General features: G+C 45.7%; 1 protein-coding gene across 1 annotated transcript; it reads left to right on the top strand.

The window, feature by feature from the left end:
• Positions 1-412: 412 nt before the first annotated feature.
• On the top strand, positions 413-23,073 carry LOC126188385 (uncharacterized). The gene is made up of 6 exons (XM_049929985.1): positions 413-442; positions 5,548-5,609; positions 8,722-8,769; positions 9,684-9,746; positions 16,822-16,869; positions 23,010-23,073. Exons 1-6 carry the CDS (start codon positions 416-418, stop codon positions 23,071-23,073), a joined length of 312 nt encoding a protein of 103 aa, XP_049785942.1. The 5' UTR covers positions 413-415.
• Positions 23,074-23,774: the final 701 nt, after the last annotated feature.

The raw sequence follows: 23,774 nt of genomic DNA on the forward strand, positions 1-23,774 counted from the left end.
AGCACGTCATCTTCGTGGTGTAGCAGTTTTAATGGCCAGTAGTGTAGCTTGAAGGTCGTGCGATGAACCCTTTACCAGACACTTAATTTTGAACTGCAGAGCAATAACGTAGATAGTGGAACAGATAGAGAAGCAGCTGGGGAACTGGAGCAGCTGTCGCAAACACTTGCAGAGAGGTGCCAGACCTTGGTGAGGGGCACAGGACAGGCATTTCAGAGGCCGGTGCCTGGTTCGTTAACGCCTCCCGTGTCTCGAACACGTAAGACAAGCAAGGCCACGCGTTAGCGCCCCGGTCGCAAATGCATGGGGCGGGCGCCGCCTGATACGTGGGTGTTCCCCACTGTCCAGGGACGGCGCGTGGAGCTATAAAAACCGTCGGCAGCCCAAAGCCAGCAGCACACCACTACTGGACAACATGGCTGCCACACGAGCTCTCCTTCTGGTAAGCGATACACCTATTCCTCATAGACTAACTATCTACATCTTCTGATCTACATTCCGCAAAGCCCGCTATGCAGGGCGAAGGTTACATTGTACATCGTGCCAGTATTATCGATTTTCTGTCTTGTTCCACTCGCGTACTGAGACGGGGAAAAATGACTATCTGCATGCATCTGTACGTGTCATCATCTCTCTTATTCTCATGGTGGCAGCTTGATGGTGCCAAATTCTTCTTCGAATACGCGTTCTCTAAATTCACTCAACAGAGAACTACGTCGTCTTTGTTCGAAGGATTCCAATTTAATTTCTCCGAGCATTTGTAACACTTTAGCGACCTGTTAAGGGCCTAGCAGCGCATCTTTAATTTCGATCGATGAAAAACCGGGACAATAGAAATGGTCACACAAGAGCAGCCTACATGATTTTCTTTACCGATGAATTGCGTTTCCCCAGAACCTTTGGAACAAATCTAAGTTTACCATTCTTTTTCCCTAATACTGATTTTACGTGATTTGATATCCCCTCTTAGTACTACCCCTGAATACTTGTACTGCGATGTGAAGTGTTTAAGATGTTCACTATTAATCATCTAATCCAACAGTAGTGGATTCCTTCTCTTGGTTACAGACATTATCTAAAATTAACCCACATTTAACATTCGTTACACCAAGTGAAAAATTTGGCCAATTTTTTCCTACAATTCCTTAGGATCGTACAACACCTTCATCAGCCAACAATCTTACAAGCCTAGTGCTCCTGGTGCCATCTGATAAATTATTTAAGCGGTCCTATTCTACGTCTGCATCTGTCCCGTTGAGGCGAGTGCCGACGACTACTTTATCAGTGTCATTTCCTGCTTTTCCTTTTCCCGTCGCATATAGTCGCGGAAAGGATTGCTCGTAACCGTCTATGTGGGCTGGAATCTTTCTAATTTTATTGCCGGCCGGTGTGGCCGAGCGGTTCTAGGCGCTTCAGTCTGGAACCGCGCGACCGCTACGGTCGCAGGTTCGAATCCTGCCTCGGGCATGGATGTGTGTGGTGTCCTTAGGTTAGTTAGGTTTAAGTAGTTCTAAGTTCTAGGGGACTGATGTCCTCACATGCTGACTCCCGTCTGCAGCTCTTGGTCGTGCGGTAGCGTTCTTGCTTCCCACGCCTGGGTTCCCACGTTCGATTCCCGGCGGGGTCAGGGATTTTCTCTGCCTCGTGATGACTGGGTGTTGTGTGATGTCCTTAGGTTAGTTAGGTTTAAGTAGTTCTAAGTTATAGGGGACTGATGGCCATAGATGTTAAGTCCCATAGTGCTCAGAGCCATTTGAATAATTTTATCTTGATGGTCTTTTCGCGAGATACACTTAGGAGGATGCAATATATTGGACGACTCTTATAGAAACGTACGCTCACGGAACTTGAACACTAGACCGTACTGTATGCAGAACGCCTCTCTTGCATCGTCTGGCACGTAGATGATGAACATCTCTGCGACGTTTTTGCGCTCACTAAATGAAACTGCATTTAAACTTGTTCCTCTTAGGAACCTTTAATTAAACATGCTGCTCTTCTTTGGATATCTGTTTCCTCTGCCAGTCCCATCTGACACTGATCTTTTACTGACAAGCAATATTCAAGTATTTGCCGAACGGGTGTTTTATGAGATAGTTGTTTGTTGATGGACTACATTTCCTGAGGACTCTTCTACTGAGTCTCTGTCTGGCATCTGCCTTACTCGTGATTAATTTTATGCAGCCATCCCATTTCAGATCGCTCCGTAAGCATAGTCCTAGGCTTTTTTTTATGGAAGTAACTGATTCCAGTCATTGTTCTACAGTTGTGTAATCATACAATAAAGCTTGTTTCTGCCTAAGTACCAGAAATACGTGCCACTTGTTGAGGTCCAGTCTGCACTCTCTGCAACAAGAGTCGACTCTCTGTAGGTCTTCCAGCACTTCGCTACAATTTTCTAACGTCGCGATTTCTCTGTATACAACAGCATCCCCGAAAAGCATCATGGGACTTCCTTGCGACAAACGTGATGTCACTTTCGTTTCCATGGAACATTCGCCGTCCATGGGAACTTATTGGACTGTGTTACTTAAATGTTTCTCGAGCCAATCAGATATTTGAGAAGATATCCTTTGTGGTCGTGTCTTAATTAGTAGTCGACGATATGGTACAATGTCGGGCGTCTTTCGAAAATCTAGGAACACGGGATCTGCTCGTTCAGCAACATTTACTATTTCCAAGGTGACGTGAATGAAGAAGCGTGTTGGCTTTTCTCTGAAACCGTGCTGATTCTATGGGACAAGCTTGTTTGCCTCCAGGAATGTTGTAATGTTTGAGCTTAGGATTCAGGAGCGCACATGGATGTAACCGATACTGGTCCGTAATTCTGTACATCTGATCTCCCTATACGGAGGCTCCTATACTAACACTGCAACAGTAAACTATAACTTAGACAGCAAACTGCAGCTGTGTTAGAGGCCCAGGTTACTGCGCCACGAGGTTATCACGGGGATTTACGAGGCGAACCAGAGCTCCAGCCACAAAATTTCTCAGGTTGTTCAGGGAAGTTTTTTCAGTATCATGGTATAGGCAACCAATGGTCTCCGGTACTTGTTGCAAAATAACTACATTTGACGTGGTTTCTTACCCCCATGTGTCTTAGAATATGTACTGCACTGAATATATCTGAAGAGCAGTGCAAATTCGAAGGTATGCGCTGTGTGTCATGCTCAGAAATAAACTTGTCCCATTCACTCACGGTATTTTCTGCTGAAAATATTAATGTCGACTCTACTTGCATTTGGTACTGCTCGGTTCTGTCTAGGGTTTGTTTTCGCGGCAGTGTTAGTTGTACGTTAACAATTATATACAGTAGGCCTACTACCGATAGAGTTGCTGATGAAGATTTGGCCTACAGCACCTCACGTCTACCTTCAACGAATCCACGCCGGCCGCTGTGGCCGATAGGTTCTAGGCGCTTCAGCTCGGAACCGCGCTGCTGCTACGATCGCAGGTTCGAATCCTACCTCGGACATGGCTGTGTGTGATGTCCTTAGGTTAGTTAGATTTAAGTAGTTCCAAGTCTAAGGGACTGATGACCACAGGTGTTAAGTCCCATAGTGCTCAGAGCCATTTGAACCATTTTGAATGAATCCACTGGAAGAAAGCTAAGCTTAACTGTTCCCACAGAGATGGACCCGCATCACAGTACTTTATCGTTTAGGGGTTGTTGCATTACTCTGTGTTGAGTTGTACGTTTTGGTGATAGCAGATTATATGCTTTTTCACAGAACCAAAGTTAACTGCCGCAACAAGCAGAAAAAATAATATTTACATTATTACTCTACAACGAGCCACCAGAGGCCACGGTCCCTAACACCAAAATACCAGAAAAGTCCCTGAACAACCTTAGAAATTTTGTCAGCGGATTTCGGGTTCACCCTGTACAATGGAATTGTGCGCTAATCCTTCGAGGCACCCTATCCAGTTAATACGCTTCATTAACACGACTCTCCAAGGAATCAGCTCTTGAATTCCCCTTATGAATGTCACTGAATGGTTGTTTAGGTGCTTGAGACTGGCAACTAGTTCTCTGAGAAGTGCCTAGTTGTATACTTCGTGAAACCTAAAACCGTGGCATGCTTCGAGTAGGATTAATGACTCATAATTAGAGACGGTCATGTGAAACACATGTTTGGGAGGGAACAATACGTAGGACTTGAATTAGAATGAGTTCATAAACTCCTTAATGGGTAAAGCAGGCTGCGATTTATGTGTAGGTTGCTGGAAAATTGTAGTTCGTTTACGAAAGACTGAAAACCTCTTGTACGACCTGTTACCTGATTACTGCTCACGTTTATTAGACCACAACAGATAGGAATAACAGTGAACATACAACGTACACGAAGAAGAACGATGGGAATGGTCAGAGGATTCTTCTCCTGGCGACAGCTTAAAACAGAAATGTTGAGAAATTTTTGTTGGTAAACATCTGAAAAAAGACAATCACACATCTCGGTACAACCTTGGTAAAAAACTTGAAGAAACCTTTTTCAAGGGAGAAAGTTTGAATATTATGCAGCGAGGACACTTTAATCTTCGGAGGCGACAGATGACCTTGATATTTAAATAAACTCTAGAATTCGTCCTCTTCATAGCATTTTAGTTCGTTTCAACAAGTAGCCGGTTTAGCTTATAAAGGTATCAGTTCTTTAAAAAAGTGGTTCAAATGGCTCTGAGCACAATGGGACTTAACATCGGAGGTCATCAGTCCCCTAGAACTTAGAACTACTAAAACTTAACTAACCTAAGGACATCACACACATCTATGCCCGAGGCAGGATTCGAACCTGCGACAGTAGGGCTCGCGCGGTTCCAGACTGAAGCGCCTAGAACCGCTCGGCCACACCGGCCGGCTATCAGTTCTTTTAAAAAATGTGACTTGAGTGGAAGACACAGGCGCGTCTGAAACCATTATTGCTGAAGACGTCTCTGTTGGGTGATGATCAAAGGTCCAAACTATCACTGGTAAGTGAAAAATATGTAAAATCACATATATGATGATTACGAGGAACAATTTAAAACTGCACCAGACAGGATAAGTGCATTTCGCTGAAAGCTACCAAGTCTTTATTTATTTATTTTTTCAATTTTTATACATTTATTTATCATTTGTATTGGCTGTCGGTACGTGCCAATACTGCCGTCTCAGTAGTGGAAAGACGAGACGACAGAGCTCTTCGACATTCGGAATATTCATAAAGGTCAAACGGTACCCTGGAACGAAGTCACATTTGCTTAGATTTCTCATATAATGCCATGCAGGCGATTTTCGTGTCACTTATATGGGATAGGAAGATAAGGGAAACAGACCACCAGTACCCGAGTGGAGAAAATGTACGACCCGGCCGGGAATCGACCCAGGCACCTTGATGATGGTGTTTGAGGCATATTCGGTTCCTCTATTGCCTGGGAACCGCCCACGAATGTCAGGACAAATCCCTCTACGAGGTCCCATAAGCACACAGTCAGAATTGTTCGCTAGAAATTGACACACCATGTACAGAGTAAGCAGTTTCATCACACCACGTGTGTATTTGTCCACAGGTGGCGATCGGCGTCGCGGCGGTTTGCTTACTGGCGACAGCTGCTCCCGCTGAGGAAACAAGGTCAGTCTATGCTATGCTCACTTTCAGTCATACGATGACGTAAGAGAGAAGCTAGGCATATAAAAAAGAAGCAAGTTATGAGTCATCGTAAGATTTGTTGACTGCAGATCTAAGAGTTATGGAAGAGTAGACACATATTTTATAGATAATAGCCCATCGAGACAGTACAAAGGCTCACCTAGAAACATAACAGTCCAATGGGGGTGGATACCATTGAGATTGGGCTTACCGCAGCCTAGGGCTTGTTCCCAGAGAGAGAACTTTGCAAATTACAACAAATACGAATATTCTCTTTAATATTAAAAAGAAAAACACTTCCTAGTGTTCTGTAAAATTATGTTTATCCGTTCACGAGCCGGCTTTTGGCTTCTCAGGCATCTTCAGGTGACAACTGAATGTAGCAAACACAGTGCGACTTATACAGATATTATTTTTACAAAAGATACAAAAACATCAGAGTGTTTACATAGGAAAGTATTACAAAATGTTCAAATGTGTGTGAATTGCTAAGGGACTAAACTGCTGAGGTCATCGGTCCCTACACTTACACACTACTTAAACTAACCTATGCTATGAACAACGTACACACCCAAGCCCGAGAGAGGACTCGAACCTCCGGCAGGAGGGGCCGCGCAATCAGTGACTTGGCGCCTCTAAACGGGTGGCCACTCTGCGCGGCAAGCTGTTACAATAATTACATCAACTGAAAAGGGCGTAAACAATGTTTCGCAGGAGATACATTTAACACACTTTGAATCTAATATTTGATGATCATTTAATACCAGGCTGGCATTCTGCGTCATGTGTTCCTCGATTTCCAGTATTTTCAATAGGGTCATCTTTCAGCTGTTCTTGACAGAATGGTTTCTACGTCATATGAATGGTTTTCTGCTAAAATATGATGAGCAAAGGTCCTTATTAATAGCCAGCTTCTCTCACATTCACGTAGCCTAATTACCACAGCTCTGACCTTTGGTGATCATCTTTTATCAGAAAACCATTCATATGATGTAGAATGTGAAGTTTTACATTATGTCAAGAAAAGTAGAAAGGCGACCTTCTGGAAATACAGGAAATCAACAAAAACATGACAGAGAAAGTCAGCCTAGTATTAATTGGTCATACTCAGTTTCCATTTACCCTGTGTTAAATTAAGGTTTCGTTACAGTTCAAAATGTTCAAATGTGTGTGAATTGCTAAGGGACCAAACTGCTAAGGTCATCAGTCCCTAAGCTTACACACTACTTAACCTAAATTATCCTAAAGCTTACACACTACTTAACCTAAATTATCCTAAGGACAAAAACACACACCCGTGCCCAAAGGAGGACTCGAACCTCCGCCGTAACTAGCTGCACAGTCCATGACTGCAGCGCCTAAGACCGCTCGGCTAATCCCGCGCGGCCGTTACAGTACTGTATTCAAACTGTGAATTAATCTTATTCCTCATCATCTGTTAAACGTATCTGCACGAAAATCATTTTTAGTTAATGTAACTATTGTAATGCTTTCCTAAGTAAGCACTCTGTCATTTTTGTATCTTTTGTACAGTCGTGGACAAAACGAGCGAGACCCCTCGCCTTTTCGTTATGCTGATCCGCACAGCTTTAAAGTCTGCTGCACAGTATAACAGGCAAGGCGACGAAGTGCTACCAACGTACCATGCACATGCGTGAAATTGACGAACTATCCAAAATTGTCAGACTCTTTTCAATCATATGTAAGACTATACGAGGGTTGGAACTTAAATAGTGGCAACTATTTATTCACAACCAGTACAAAAGAGTTACATGTTTGCACCTGTTACTGTCTTTCAAAGTAGTCACCAGCGTTGTGTAGAACCCGTTGCCGTTACTCGCTAATAACAGTATTTTGTTATTTCGATAAACATCCTGAATGATTGTCACATAAGCGGTGACATAAAGGTAGAAAATTCATATTTTAGAGTCCAGAAAGCTCTATGCAACAGAAACTGCAGATCATTTTGCCATTTTCATTGAGAAATTGCCGGCTTATTCTTGTCTGAGGTAATAATAGAGGGCTGTTTGCCTGGGTTGTATGCTAGCGTAGTGAAAGGTGTTTGCTATTGCAAGCGGGGTCTCGTTTGTTTTCGGTTCTAATCTCGACGGAGGCAGATAGACTATCAGTAAGGCAATTTTAAGAAATTCTCGCGCCCTCAATACGTTTTATTGCTACATTTATGCTGTACTGGCACCCTGTGGATGTTAATATGAAACTCTTGTAGAATTTCATACTTGGTACTGACTTCCTTTTTCCGCTTCTGTGAATAATTGAATTGACGTTCGCGAGGCACTGAATGATTTTTAACTGAATTTCGTTATGAATCTTCACGCATTGCTAAATTTGCACACTTTCGTGGTAGGTCAGCAACGGTAATCCACTATGACTAGTCTGAAAGTTGACACAAACCGTTTCGCGGCCGAATGCGCGAAATATTTTGCTAATTCATAACGATCTGGGGTACTATGTCTTACTAGAACAGTTGTGTTATCTCGATAAGTTGAAGTTCATTTTTATTAGTGCAGTTCAGACTAATTAGCGTTTCTTCTTTCATTTCTATCTTATATTTACGTGTTGTGTTAAATACACTAATGAGCATTAATATAGCCTTACACATGATTGAAAACAGTCTGACAAAGTTCGGATAGTGTTTCAATTTCACGCCTGTGCGTAGTATGTTGGTAGCACTTCGTCGCCTTGCCTGTTATGCTGTGCAGCAGACTTTAAAGCTGTGCAGATCAGCATAACGAAAAGGCGAGGGGTCTCGCTCGTTTTGTCCACGACTGTACAAATAATATCTGTTTAAGTCGCACTTCATCTTTATCTGTGTTTGTGACAGAGAATGATGCCTGAGAAGCCGAGAGTCAGTTCCCTGCCTCTCTTTATGGTCCTCAAATCTTAGTTTCAGGTACCTGATGATGCTAGTAGCCGAAACGACGTAACAAATGAAGAAAATTTTAATAGCTTTCGAGACGATTTTATTCACAAACTATTCCATCTCATTTGTGTTTGTGATATAGAACTGTATTGGCTGCTTTGTTTACGTGCATTGTCGGTCTAAGATGTGACAACCCCTCGTGTCGTGTTGCAGGCCGGCGGAGGCAAGTGGCCCAGCCCTGACCGCAGCGGCACCGCCACAGTAAGTATGCCCTCACTCTCTCAATTTACTTACATTGTGTCAGTCAAAATTCTTGCTACTTATTTCTTGCTACTCTCCACCTCACTATGACTTTTACTAAAATTGAAATCATTCACTTCTCGCCTTATTATCAATGCAACGCCGCGAAAGCACATCTTTGCTTCGGCCCGCACGTCTTACACCTCTGCGAAGCATGCGTTCCTGATATGCGACCTACTAACTGACCACGCTCTTCGTGGAAAAACAGTTTATCGGCTCACCCGGATCAACACACTGCTTTGTCGTATTAGTGAACATGGTTATTAATAAACCCCGCTAGCCTCGCTTTAATCCACGAGATAAGGTTAAATAAAGTCCCTGCGCAGTAGCAATCCGATCGCCCTCTGATAAATCCAAGATCAAACCGCTAATTCTAACACACTAGACATGTAACTTTCTCTGCTACAACTCGAACTGGCTCTCTGTAACTCTCTAGGCAATCTCAGCGAAAAGAAAAAGTCTTGTGGGTAATAGTACAACGATATGTTGATCGAAGGGTCACTCGAAAAACAAACATTAATTTTATCGAAAATAAAAAAAAGATTTACTGTCATTCGATTGGGACATAAAGTCGTAGAGTGTGCCTGCGATTATTTAGTGAATACTGTACACAACTTTTTCACCGCTTTTTGGTCTCTGACATCAGACCACTTTGTGTTAAAACTTTTTTATTCGCGCGTTTCGGGGAAAGCCCATAGTCAGAATATCAGATCCTGAATTGCAGATCGCAGAGTGTGCCATACAAATCCATTGATACAACCAAACTATCTGCCTTTTTCTACGCAACGCTCTGAAAAAGGTTTTTGTTGTAATACGGAATAAATGTGCATACTTTCTGGCGTTTGTGGTCTAAAGGAAGTAAATGTTTCTTTCAGGACCGCGGGCAAGACACAGGAAAGCGACGAGTCGAAAGAAAGCGACGAGGACAAGAAGACGAGGTAAGATCTCTCACAGTCTCATAGCTTTCTGTGGGTTATCTGATGGCGCCACTCTACGGAAGTGAAAGCAGCACAGAGAGAATACTGCAGCATGTTATGAGCCTAGAGACTGTACTGTACACTCAGACCGTGCGACGATTATGAGCAGAGAGCAACTAGTACTTCGCTACTGGTTAATACATCCGGTAGTTGCGTATTTCATTAACGAACATTACAAAAAAATGGTTCAAATGGCTCTGAGCACTATGGGACTCAACATCTTAGGTCATAAGTCCCCTAGAACTTAGAACTACTTAAACCTAACTAACCTAAGGACATCACACACACCCATGCCCGAGGCAGGATTCGAACCTGCGACCGTAGCAGTCCCGCGGTTCCGGACTGCAGCGCCAGAACCGCTAGACCACCGCGGCCGGCTAACGAACATTACATTCAAGTGCAATTGGTACTTGGCTACTGATCAACACATCCAGTATTTACGTATTTCATTAACGGACATTACACTCAGACGTATACAAATGACACTTCGTTAAAAAAAGTTCAAAATGGAAACAGTCATCATCATAGAGAATATCGATAGCAAGAACAGCAGCAGCAGTAGGAGGGGCAACGGTATTTTGACTTCCACAAACCACTGCTGGATAAAAACCTCTACATTTCTTTACCTGTACACATCCATCTTGCTCGTACATGTTCTATAATGCCATTCACAACTTTCTATTATGTATTCGTCTCGGTCTATTATTATCTTCTGCAGCACAGAAACAACTTTGTTGGTGAATCCTATCAATCGGTCTGTAGAATGTTATGAATCAACATATCACTTATTCAGCACCTCAGCTTATATAGAGTGATTTTTTCTAAATGCGGTCGAATTGCAGGAAACTGTGCCTTCGAGGATAAGGAGCAAAAATCTTTAAATGGACCCGTGGCCGGAAACGATTATCAAGGAAGGTAAACCCACCGTAAAGGTGGAAAGAAAAGATCTTTGATAATAACCCCGTAATCAGCACCAGACAAGTGACCCGCCAGTATGGGGTACGTCAGATGAACTTGTGGAACATTCTCCACGAACAATATCCCTATCTCTTAACAACGCGTGCATGCCTCATTACATATGCTACATGCCTGCTCAGCAACGCTTTTGTCGCTGGTTTGTCGCACATGCCACCGCAGTGCTGGGATATCTGTCATGTATCCTTGTCACAGAACAGGTTTACACGGGGCGTGCTACGGAGAGCCTCCTTGATGGCAGAGAAACATCAGTACCGGTTCACATTCATTGCATAGGCGGGGATTACCAGTGACCACCTCGCGGGAGCGGTCATTCTTCCACGAAACCTCACAGACGACACATATCTGCACTTCCTGTTGATGATCCTGTTTTCCCTTCTGGAAGAAGTGCCTTTGGTTGTGCGAAATGTAATGTGGATACTACTCGACGGAGCCCCATCTCACTGCCCTGTTGATTGCGAAGCTAAAACAATCGTACAGACAGAACATTCACACTTGCCGGTGTGTTCTCATGAGTGCTTTCAGTCACTGAAACATGCGCTGTCAAAGACCTTTTATCCTTACCTTCAAATGGGTGTTCCTCCCTTAGGGACAGATTTCCTTTCTTGCTCTGTATCGTCTCACGAATCCTATTCTACAGTTTGTCATTTAGGAAAATCATCCTTTATTGACGCCTTATAGCTTGAACGGATAGAGTAGTATGGAGAGCTGCATCAAACCAGTCTCAGGACTGATGACCACAACAACAACATGTTCAAATACCTTCCATACCAGCTCACAGATTGGATGGAAATGAATAACCGCTTATTGTGTATTCCTTCATGATTTCTCCGTAAAATTAATGCTTTATAAACTTTTACAGCCGAGGTATCACTATTCTGTTTAAACGATACTTCGACACCTTCCCTAGTTGTCTTCCTCGGGTGTCGAGTGTAGATTTCGTCGCTCGCAGCATGTATCGTTCAAAGTCGGGTTGGACAAATTCTGCGCTCGACGTCTGACGAAGACAACTGAGGAAGCTGTCGACATATCGTGTAAAGATAAAATGAGAACTCCGCCACAAATCCAGGAACACGTAAATCATCTGCTTATCGTGTCTGTACGAGTTGTTATTGGTATAATTTTATTATCACACTACCTACGAAAGTAAAAAGTACAGGCTAAAGGATGTTCGTTGATATCAACACAAATGGCGGCGGTTTAGGAATTTTTTAAGATGGTTTCGTGTAATATTGGGCTTTTTTCATTTCAAAATCAGCTATCACTTATCTTTGATTGTTTAGCAAATGATCATCTTTATGAGTGAAACTACTGGCAGGTTAAAACGAAATCGCCGGCCGAAGTGGCCGTGCGGTTAAAGGCGCTGCAGTCTGGAACCGCAAGACCGCTACGGTCGCAGGTTCGAACCCTGCCTCGGGCATGGATGTTTGTGATGTCCTTAGGTTAGTTAGGTTTAACTAGTTCTAAGTTCTAGGGGACTAATGACCTCAGCAGTTGAGTCCCATAGTGCTCAGAGCCATTTGAACCATTTTTTTAAAAACGAAATCGGGGCTTTTACCTTTCGCTGGCCATAACTCTACCGATTTTTCTTCCGCCGATTTTCGGTTCGTTCACTTTTGTCCGTTGCATTTGCTCTAGGCGCACGTCACGTGACACCTGTTAAATGTTTAGTTGATTACTTCCCTCAATTTTTTAGTTACAGAGACCAGCAATCTCTCTGACCAAACAGGCTGAGCTACTGTGATGCCGCCGTCTGAACTACCCAAACACGACTCACGACCCATCCTCACGGCTTTACTCCCGCCAGTACCTTGTCTTCTACTTTCCATACTTCATCTTTAAGAGTATTTGCCATCTTGTTCGTTTGATAATTTCGATACGCAATGCTGGTCACCAGTGGTGATTAGCTCTCAAAGCATCAATCTGACAACCTTTCGCCCGTTCCTCAACCAGTTGCAGGAAGTCCATACACATTGCTTTGTGACCAAAAAACATGAGGCGTATTCCGAAAGCAAGGTCCGATCGGTCGCGAAATGGAAATCACTGTGAAATTCAAAAATATTTTATTTGCAACAGTTAGCTGCAACTCCCAGCTACTTACCTACATAGTCGCCGATCCGACTTAGACGTTTGTCATAGGTTGTACCAACTTTCCAATGCTCTCGTTATAGAAGGCAGCCGCCCGTGCTTTCTGCCATTTCTCTACACTGGCCTACAGCTCGTTGTATGTCTCAAAATGTTGTCTTCATAGCTAGCGGTTCATGTGAGCAAAGATGAAACTCAGAGGGAGCCAATTACGGGTTGTATTGTGGGTAATCAACACTTCCCATTGAAAACGCTGCAGTTGCATCTTCATTGCCCCTGGAGAATGCGGCTCAGAATTGTCTTGAAAAAGAAAAAGCATGCAGTTATGTGATGTGGGCAGCATAGCTTCAGGCGAAATTTCTCACCAGGCCCTCGTACTTGGCTGGAAACACTATTTTCTAGGCATCTTTACGTTCTCACTGTGCGCTCAGAACTGAAACGAGCGACGTATTACGATCGACGGGCGTACTAGAGACACTGCTCAACACATCTGCGCAAAGCTTCATCGGATTTTCAGAATGGTTTCCATTTTGCGACCGATCGAACCTTACTTTCTGAATACGCCTCATAAATCTCTCTGGGGCATAAGTATTTATGTGCGCATATACCGTTATACAGGTACAGTCCTTTCGGTCTAAATGAGCAACGTGCTCCCAGTGAGTCAATTGCTAGGTAGAGCCGGTGGTCGGCACGAACAGCGCAGTGCTTTTTAGGCGTGGACCTATCATTGGTAGTAAGCACTTACCTTCCTCCAAAGGCGAACTGGCTTAGCCGACCACCACGGACGGCCCACATTTTAACGTGAACCCCGAACCATGGAGCAATTTAGCGTTTTTCACATTATCAAATCGTTGCCAACGGTGAATCAAGTGACACGTAACAGGACACCCTAGAACCTACTAGGGACCGAACCCCAGACCTTTAGATATATTGCCTTGCACCCAGCCACCGAGGCTAGACTTTAAATATCGGAAACGTAAGAGAAATAAATTTTCTACGACTGAACGCAAAACTTATCGGCATCTACATCTACATACATACACTCCTGGAAATGGAAAAAAGAACACATTGACACCGGTGTGTCAGACCCACCATACTTGCTCCGGACACTGCGAGAGGGCTGTACAAGCAATGATCACACGCACGGCACAGCGGACACACCAGGAACCGCGGTGTTGGCCGTTGAATGGCGCTAGCTGCGCAGCATTTGTGCACCGCCGCCGTCAGTGTCAGCCAGTTTGCCGTGGCATACGGAACTCCATCGCAGTCTTTAACACTGGTAGCATGCCGCGACAGCGTGGGCGTGAACCGTATGTGCAGTTGACGGACTTTGAGCGAAGGCGTATAGTGGGCATGCGGGAGGCTGGGTGGAAGTACCGCCGAATTGCTCAACACGTGGGGCGTGAGGTCTCCACAGTACATCGATGTTGTCGCCAGTGGTCGGCGGAAGGTGCACGTGCCCGTCGACCTGGGACCGGACCGCAGCGACGCACGGATGCACGCCAAGACCGTAGGATCCTACGCAGTGCCGTAGGGGACCGCACCGCCACTTCCCAGCAAATTAGGGACACTGTTGCTCCTGGGGTATCGGCGAGGACCATTCGAACCGTCTCCATGAAGCTGGGCTACGGTCCCGCACACCGTTAGGCCGTCTTCCGCTCACGCCCCAACATCGTGCAGCCCGCCTCCAGTGGTGTCGCGACAGGCGTGAATGGAGGGACGAATGGAGACGTGTCGTCTTCAGCGATGAGAGTCGCTTCTGCCTTGGTGCCAATGATGGTCGTATGCGTGTTTGGCGCCGTGCAGGTGAGCGCCACAATCAGGACTGCATACGACCGAGGCACACAGGGCCAACACCCGGCATCATGGTGTGGGGAGCGATCTCCTACACTGGCCGTACACCACTGGTGATCGTCGAGGGGACACTGAATAGTGCACGGTACATCCAAACCGTCATCGAACCCATCGTTCTACCATTCCTAGACCGGCAAGGGAACTTGCTGTTCCAACAGGACAATGCACGTCCGCATGTATCCCGTGCCACCCAACGTGCTCTAGAAGTTGTAAGTCAACTACCCTGGCCAGCAAGATCTCCGGATCTGTCCCCCATTGAGCATGTTTTGGACTGGATGAAGCGTCGTCTCACGCGGTCTGCACGTCCAGCACGAACGCTGGTCCAACTGAGGCGCCAGGTGGAAATGGCATGGCAAGCCGTTCCACAGGACTACATCCAGCATCTCTACGATCGTCTCCATGGGAGAATAGCAGCCTGCATTGCTGCGAAAGGCTGATATACACTGTACTAGTGCCGACATTGTGCATGCTCTGTTGCCTGTGTCTATGTGCCTGTGGTTCTGTCAGTGTGATCATGTGATGTATCTGACCCCAGGAATGTGTCAATAAAGTTTCCCCTTCCTGGGACAATGAATTCACGGTGTTCTTATTTCAATTTCCAGGAGTGTACTTCGCAATCCACCGTACGGTGCGCGGAGGAGGACAGTACGTCGTGCCACTACTACTTATTCCCCTTCCTGTTCCACTCGCAGATAGAACGAGGAAAAAATAGCTGTTTGTAGGCATGCGTAGCAGCCCTAACTTCTGTATCTTACGTTCGTGGTCCTTACAGAAATGTACGTTGGCGGCAGTAGAATTGTTCTGCAGTCAGCCTCAAATGCCACTTCTCAATAGCGTTCCTCAAAAAGAACATGATCCTCCCCCGAGGGACTCCCATTTTAGTTCTTGAGTCACTTCCGCAATACTTGTATCGGTCAACGTGGAGATGCACAATATTATACGTTGTCAGCAAAGTGAGAATTCTCTTTCTGATACTGTTATACACTGCTTGACATTGAAACTGCAAGACCAGGAAGAATAGATAATGTTGCTGAGTGTACAGTATTGTAGGAAAAATAGATTAGTAATATCTACATCGTTGCATGACGCCACGCCAGATTTCATCAACGTAGTGGCTCCAGAGCGGTGATGATGCAGTCTCTCGGAAACAAAACTAGGAAGATCAAGGATTAAGGTCCCGTTGACAGTGAGGTCATTAGAGACGGAGCACGAGCTCAGTTGTTTCAAGGATGGGGAGAAATAGGCCGTGCGCTTTCAAAGGAACAAAATGGTTCAAATGGCTCTGAGCACTATGGGACTCAACATCTATGGTCATAAGTCCCTTAGATCTTAGAACTACTTAAACCTAACTAACCTAAGGACAGCTCACAACACCCAGCCATCACGAGGCAGAGAAAATCCCTGACCCCGCCGGGAATCGAACCCGGGAACCCGGGCGTGGGAAGCGAGAATGCTACCGCACGACCACGAGATGCGGGCGAAAGGAACCATACCGGTATTTGCCTGGGGTGATTTAGGGAAATCGCAGAAACCTAAATGTGGATGGCCGGACGTGGATTTGAACCGTCGCGCCCTCTAATGCGAGTCGAGTGTGCTAACCACTGCGTCACCTAACTCTGCTGTTTTTAATGAATGAGAGATAGGGAGTATCTCTTGGGCAGAGCAAGAGGCCAAAGCCACTGTATTGAGGTAAATTAGGGTAGCATAGGCAATACGCGACCCTGCGTTATCTTGCTGAAAGATACCTTCACGGAGACGTGAAAACGTACGACCTAGCCATCGGCTTTGACACGTTAGAAGTGTAGCGGCTGCTGGCTGTGGGCTAAGCAATGTAGAGGTGGTCGTGTTCTGTACCCATAGATATCTGTAACTATCGCCGCCGCCGCTGGACTAATATATCGATAACAAATGCAAGCTCACGATGTTCGCTCTCTTTAGAGGTCTCCGCCCCCCTACCACCAACGCCGCGTACACACACGGACATGTTCATCGTTATCCCTGAAGTCGACACTATCGTTTTTTTCTGCTTTTCGGTTGTAGAAAATGTACTGTCAGATAGGGAGAAAATAGTGCATCACCTCCCTCCTCAGACTCAAACTAAAGTATTGTTGTTTGTTTGCAGGAGAGCAGCGGGCGACGATGGCGATGACGACGATGACAGGAGAAAGAGGTGAGTGGTTGAAAGTCACCCTGCAGCTGCTTCTTAATCTATTATCTGTAAATCACTGGTACGTACATAGGGGCTGATGCCATTTATTGTATCATATCTGAAAATTTCTTCCATACCAGCTCACTGATTGGATGGGAATGAATAAATGCTTATTGTGTGTTTTTTCAAGATCCCTTTGCGGAATTAATGCTTTACAATCTCTCACAGCCGAGGTGTCATTTTCTGTTCACAAAACACTTCGACACCTTCACTAGCTGTCTTCCGCAGGTGTCGAGTGTAGGTTTTGTGGCTCGCAGGTGTATAGTTTAAAGTCCGGTTGGACGAATTGTACGCTCGGCATCTGACGAAGACAACTGGGGAAATCGTCAACATATCATGTAAAGATAAAAATGATAGCTCGGCTTCAAATGCAGGAGCATTTGAACCATCTGCTTATCGTGTGTGTACGAGCTGTTATTGGTGTAATTTTATTTCTACACTGCCTGCGAAAACAAGAAGTACAGGCTAAAGGATATTCGTATATATAAACATGAATGTCGCGGTTATGAACTTTTCACGATGGTTCGCGTAATATTAGGATGTTTATTTCGAAATCAGCTATCACTCATCTTTGATTTTTGGCAAATGATCTTCCTTATGAGCGAAACTTCCTGGCAGATAAAAACGGTGTGTCGGACAGTTACTCGAACTCGAGACTTTTGCCTTTGCCGACCAGTACTCCACCGACTTTTATCCCCTCTTTCAGTTTGTTCACTTTTGTTCGTTACATTTGGTCTGGGTGGAGATCAGATGACTCTGCTCAATTCATAGTTGATCCCTTCCCTCAGTTCTTTTGTTACAGAGACCAGCAAGCCCTCTGACCGAACACGCTGAGCTACAGTGTCAGCGCCTACTGAACTACTGAAGCACGACTCATGAAGCGTCTGCACAGCTTTGTATCGTACGAAGGTGTTTCACAGTTCGTATTACGGGCTTCTAGCGGTTGTAGATGTGACTTCGGAAAAAGTTTCCATGAACAACTTGTGTCCGTAAACGTACCGTCTGGACATAAAGTTTGATGGTAGGATCACGTTTAAATCGCTTGTGTCACGCTACGCACACAAACTAAGATGGTGCTGTCGTCACTCCTTGTTGTAATTATGACATCTCTTACGATTTTCGTCCGACTACAACAACGGCTGCGACAATCTAGTTCGTTCGCAGCTGGATGTGTTGACTGTGATGCTTCACCGACACCTCGCACTCTCGATTTCCTTTCCCAATTATGGGCATGTTTAGTGCTCTGGTTTATAGGGCAGTACTGCTGCGAAGATAGTCTGCTGAAAGAAATTATACACTTAGAGGTTTTGAAGAAACGGAAATGTTCCACAACAAATCCACAACAAAACATGAAGTAGATTTACAAACTGACGAAGATTAAGCACAGAGGTTCAAATCCATGGCTTTTGTACCACAGTTAAGAAGTCGTTTCTCAAAGATAGCTGGATCGTTACCGAATACCACGTCAAAGTTTTTTTTTTTGCCCCATCGAAGGCGGCAACGTTTCTTGGTATCGTAAAGGACAACTGGATCAAAAGGTTGACGGCTGCAGGATGCCCTGCAAGAGTGTTCTTTCATGCATAGGGTGAGCTAAGCCAGTTATTCATGAGATGCATGGAACATCGACGTGTACAAAGCTCTCATAATCCGATAACTCGGCTGTGGTAGAACATTGCAGCGACGCCTACTGTTCTATGGCGTATACAATCGTCAGAATTCTGGTATTAACTTCATTATTTCGGGATTCGGTTGCATAAGAAATGAAACACTAGGAATTCGTTTGGTGAAGGGTTTAATTAATTGCAAAGAATGTTTCAGACTGGACAAGTCATTAACCTGACTGTTTCTTTGGTTAGCTCTAAGAGAGTCGATCTGACCACTTTTTGTGCTCCTCAACTAGTAGCAACAAGTGTATCTATACTTCTTTGCCATCTCACAAACAAATATCTTTGGGGCGTAAGACCCGTGTCCACAGGCACCATGGCGGGGCACGGTCCTTAGACTCAAAGTGGGCGGACGTGCAATCCAGTGCATCAGGCGCTCGGCAATGCTTTTCTAGCCGTGGTCCGAACTTTGAACTAACTTACTGAGCCATTACGGTCGAACCGAAATTCTAGTGTGAACTCCGAATCTTGGCACAACTTTGCATTTTTCACACTAACAAACCGCTCTCACAAGTGAAACAAGTGACAAGTGAGAGGAAATGCTAGAACTAACTAGGGACAGATTCCCAGAGGTTTGAAATTTAGAGCCTGGCACCTAGTCACCTAGGCCAGAAATTAAATATCGGAAATATAAGAAAAAGTAAATTTTATGACTGGACGCAAATCTAAGCTACACTCCTGGAAATTGAAATAAGAACACCGTGAATTCATTGTCCCAGGAAGGGGAAACTTTATTGACACATACCTGGGGTCAGATACATCACATGATCACACTGACAGAACCACAGGCACATAGACACAGGCAACAAAGCATGCACAATGTCGGCACTAGTACAGTGTATATCCACCTTTCGCAGCAATGCAGGCTGCTATTCTCCCATGGAGACGATCGTAGAGATGCTGTATGTAGTCCTGTGGAACGGCTTGCCTTGCCATTTCCACCTGGCGCCTCAGTTGGACCAGCGTTCGTGCTGGACTTGCAGACCGCGTGAGACGACGCTTCATCCAGTCCCAAACATGCTCAATGGGGGACAGATCCGGAGATCTTGCTGGCCAGGGTAGTTGACTTACACCTTCTAGAGCACGTTGGGTGGCACGGCATTGTCCTGTTGGAACAGCAAGTTCCCTTGCCGGTCTAGGAATGGTAGAACGATGGGTTCGATGACGGTTTGGATGTACCGTGCACTATTCAGTGTCCCCTCGACGATCACCAGTGGTGTACGGCCAGTGTAGGAGATCGCTCCCCACACCATGATGCCGGGTGTTGGCCGTGTGTGCCTCGGTCGTATGCAGTCCTGATTGTGGCGCTCACCTGCACGGCGCCAAACACGCATACGACCATCATTGGCACCAAGGCAGAAGCGACTCTCATCGCTGAAGACGACACGTCTCCATTCGTCCCTCCATTCACGCCTGTCGCGACACCACTGGAGGCGGGCTGCACGATGTTGGGGCGTGAGCGGAAGACGGCCTAACGGTGTGCGGGACCGTAGCCCAGCTTCATGGAGACGGTTGCGAATGGTCCTCGCCGATACCCCAGGAGCAACAGTGTCCCTAATTTGCTGGGAAGTGGCGGTGCGGTCCCCTACGGCACTGCGTAGGATCCTACGGTCTTGGCGTGCATCCGTGCGTCGCTGCGGTCCGGTCCCAGGTCGACGGGCACGTGCACCTTCCGCCGACCACTGGTGACAACATCGATGTACTGTGGAGACCTCACGCCCCACGTGTTGAGCAATTCGGCGGTACGTCCACCCGGCCTCCCGCATGCCCACTATACGCCCTCGCTCAAAGTTCGTCAACTGCACATACGGTTCACGTCCACGCTGTCGTGGCATGCTACCAGTGTTAAAGACTGCGATGGAGCTCCGTATGCCACGGCAAACTGGCAGACACTGACGGCGGCGGTGCACAAATGCTGCGCAGCTAGCGCAATTCGACGGCCAACACCGCGGTTCCTGGTGTGTCCGCTGTGCTGTGCGTGTGATCATTGCTTGTACAGCCCTCTCGCAGTGTCCGGAGCAAGTATGGTGGGTCTGACACACCGGTGTCAATGTGTTCTTTTTTCCATTTCCAGGAGTGTATATCTACATAAATACTCTGTAAGCCACAGTACGGTGCGTGGCGAAAGGTACATTGTACCACTACCAGTCATTTCCCTTCCTGATCCATTCGCAAATAGGAGGTAAAAACAGCTGTCTACATGTCTGCATACGAGCGATAATTTCCCTTGTTTTATGCTTGTCGTCCTTCCACGAAATGTACTTTGACGCCACTACGATCGTTCTGCAGTCAGGTTCAACTGCCGGCTCTCTAAATTTTCGCAATTGCATTCGTCAAGAAGATTGTCGCCTTCCCACCATTTCGGTTCCTTAAGCATCTCTGTAATCATCTCTGTAATCTTCTATTGTCACAGACAACCAGCATTCAATGCCATTTAGGAACCCTCTGTGCAATCTTCCCCTATGTACGGAATGTAGGTAGCGTTTATGCGGCTACACTAGAAAGCTAATCATGTGATTATCCAAGCATGTAGTGCATTTCACGCCAATTTGACATTTGTTACATGTCACTTTCATGACGATGCAATTTCAGTGGCCAGCAGTGAATAAGGAAAGCGAATTTTGATAAAGGTTTTTGACATGTTCTACTGGTATATGTGTTGGAGTTCTCACCACGAAGGTTACTCGTACTTCACCACTGGCCATTAAAATTGCTACACCACGAATATGACGTGCTACAGACGCGAAATTTAATCGACAGCAAGAAGATGCTGTGATATGCAAATGATTAGCTTTTCAGAGCATTCACACAAGGTTGGCACCGGTGGAGACACCTACAACGTGCTGACATGAGGAAAGTTTCCAGCCGAGTTCTCATACACAAACAGGAGTTGACCCGCGTTGACTGGTGAAAAAGCCGGCCTGAGTGGCCGAGCGGTTCTAGGCGCTACAGTCTGGAACCGCGCGACCGCTACGGTCGCAGGTTCGAATCCTGCCTCGGGCGTGGATGTGTGTGATGTCCTTAGGTTAGTTAGGTTTAAGCAGTTCTAAGTTCTAGGGGACTGATGACCTCTGAAATTAAGTCCCATAGTGCTCAGAGCCATTTGAACCAGTTTTTGATTTGACTGGTGAAACGTTGTTGTGATGCCTCGTGTAAGGAGGAGAAATGCGTATCATCACGTTTCCGACTTTGATAAAGGTCGGATTGTAGCCTATCGCGATTGCGGTTTATCGTATCGCGACATTGCTGTTCGCGTTGGTCGAGATCCAATTACTGTTAGCAGGATATGGAATCCGTGGGTTCAGGAGGGTAATACAGAACGCAGTGCTGGATCCCAACGGCCTCGTATCACTAGCAGTCGAGATGACAGGCATCTTATCCGCATGGCTGTAACGGATCGTGCAGCCACGTCTCAATCCCTGAGTCAACAGATGGGGACGTTTGCAAGACAACAACCATCTGCACGAACAGTTCCACGACGTTTGCAGCAGCTTGGACTATCAGCTCGGAGACTGTGGCTGCGGTTACCCGTGACGCTGCATCACAGACAGGAGCGCCTCAACGACGAAACTGGTTGCACGAATGGCAAAACGTCATTTTTTCAGATGAATCCAGTTTCTGTTTACAGCATCATGATGGTCGCATCCGTGTTTGGCCACATCGTTGTGAACGCACATTGGAAGCGTGTTTCGTCATCGTCAAACTGGCGTATCACCCGGCGTGATGGTATGGGGTGCCATTGGTTACACGTCTCGGCCACCTCTTGTTCGCATTGACGGCACTTTGAACAGGGGAAGTTACATTTCAGATGTGTTACGACCCGTGGCTCTACCCTTCATTCGATCCCTGCGAAACCCTACATTTCAGCAGGATAATACACGACCGCATGTTGCAGGTCCTGTACGGGCCTTTCTGGATAGAGAAAATGTGCGGCTGCTGCCCTGGCCAGCACATTCTCCACATCTCTCACCAATTGAAAACGTCTGGTCAATGGTGGCCGAGCAACTGGCTTGTCACAATACGCCAGTCACTACTCTTGATGAACTGTGGTATCGTGTTGAAGCTGCATGGGCAGCTGTATTTGTACACGCCATCCAAGCTCAGTTGACTCAATGCCCAGGCGTATCAAGGCCTGAGGTGGTTGTTCTGGGTACTGATTTCTTAGTATCCATGTACCCAAATTGCGTGGAAATGTAATCACATGTCAGTTCTAGTATAATATATTTGTCCAATGAATACCCGTTTATCATCTGCATTTCTTCTTGGTGTAGCAATTTTAATGGCCAGTAGTGTAAATTACTACAGAACATGTTATCCGTACCACTGTAGTGAAGCAGTATTTCCACTATACGTCACCGCAGTGTCTTAATGCTGCGTAGCCGTTGGGAGAGCGAGGCCTCTAATGATGTAGCACATGATCTTTTTTTGTGTTTACAGGGAGGCGGCTCCCGTGAAACCCGGCGACGATGACGACAACGAGAGGAGGAAGAGGAGCTGGTGAGTAGGCCTGCGGCGCATGCGAGTCGACAGTCCTCTGCTGAGCCCGTTCATAGGGGCCATCGTCTGCAACTGCGCGTCTGAAATAATTCAGTGCATCAGCTTATTTCGGATGAGCTCCGACAATTGACGGTTTCTTCAAACATCTCTCTCGATAATATCATAGTACACAAGCTTTGTTACTCCTACTTTAATAAGGCCACATAATGGGGAGATCGTGGATTCCACCCCCACTTTGGACATTGTCGGATGATTTGAACGTTTATAAATTTGTTGCTCATTGTCTTCCACAGATTTTATAAATTTTAGAAACGACATTATGTGAAATCTTAAGCTGCTGTTCAATTTATTCTTTACTGTGGGTCTGTTTTCAGTCAGAAACCTTTTTCCAGCACAAATTTTTGTTAACAGCTCTCTCTCTCTCTCTCTCTCTCTCTCTCTCTCTCTCAATCACACACGCACACCCACACAGACACACATTCATTTTACATACATTACACACGATATAGTGGATATAAGTGCAGATATTTCTGTTGGTGACTGAGTATGGTGTACTGAACAATATTACATCAGTACTTACGTCATTTACAGACTAATAATTATAGCTATTACTAGCTGTATGTTTTTAGGTTGCTTAGTACCTCCAAGTACATGGGGCCAGAGCAAGCCCTTATCGCTAATTTACCCCTGGGCAGCAGGTCAGGT

This window comes from Schistocerca cancellata, chromosome 5 (genome assembly GCF_023864275.1).
Source record: "Schistocerca cancellata isolate TAMUIC-IGC-003103 chromosome 5, iqSchCanc2.1, whole genome shotgun sequence".
NCBI lineage: Eukaryota > Metazoa > Arthropoda > Insecta > Orthoptera > Acrididae > Schistocerca > Schistocerca cancellata.

Coding starts and splice junctions, on each gene's coding strand:
- LOC126188385 (XM_049929985.1), top strand. CDS start 416: ATGGCTGCCACACGAGCTCTCCTTCTG. Junction 5,610..8,721: donor GCTCCCGCTGAGGAAACAAG/GTCAGTCTATGC, acceptor GTCGTGTTGCAG/GCCGGCGGAGGCAAGTGGCC. Junction 9,747..16,821: donor GACGAGGACAAGAAGACGAG/GTAAGATCTCTC, acceptor GTTTGTTTGCAG/GAGAGCAGCGGGCGACGATG.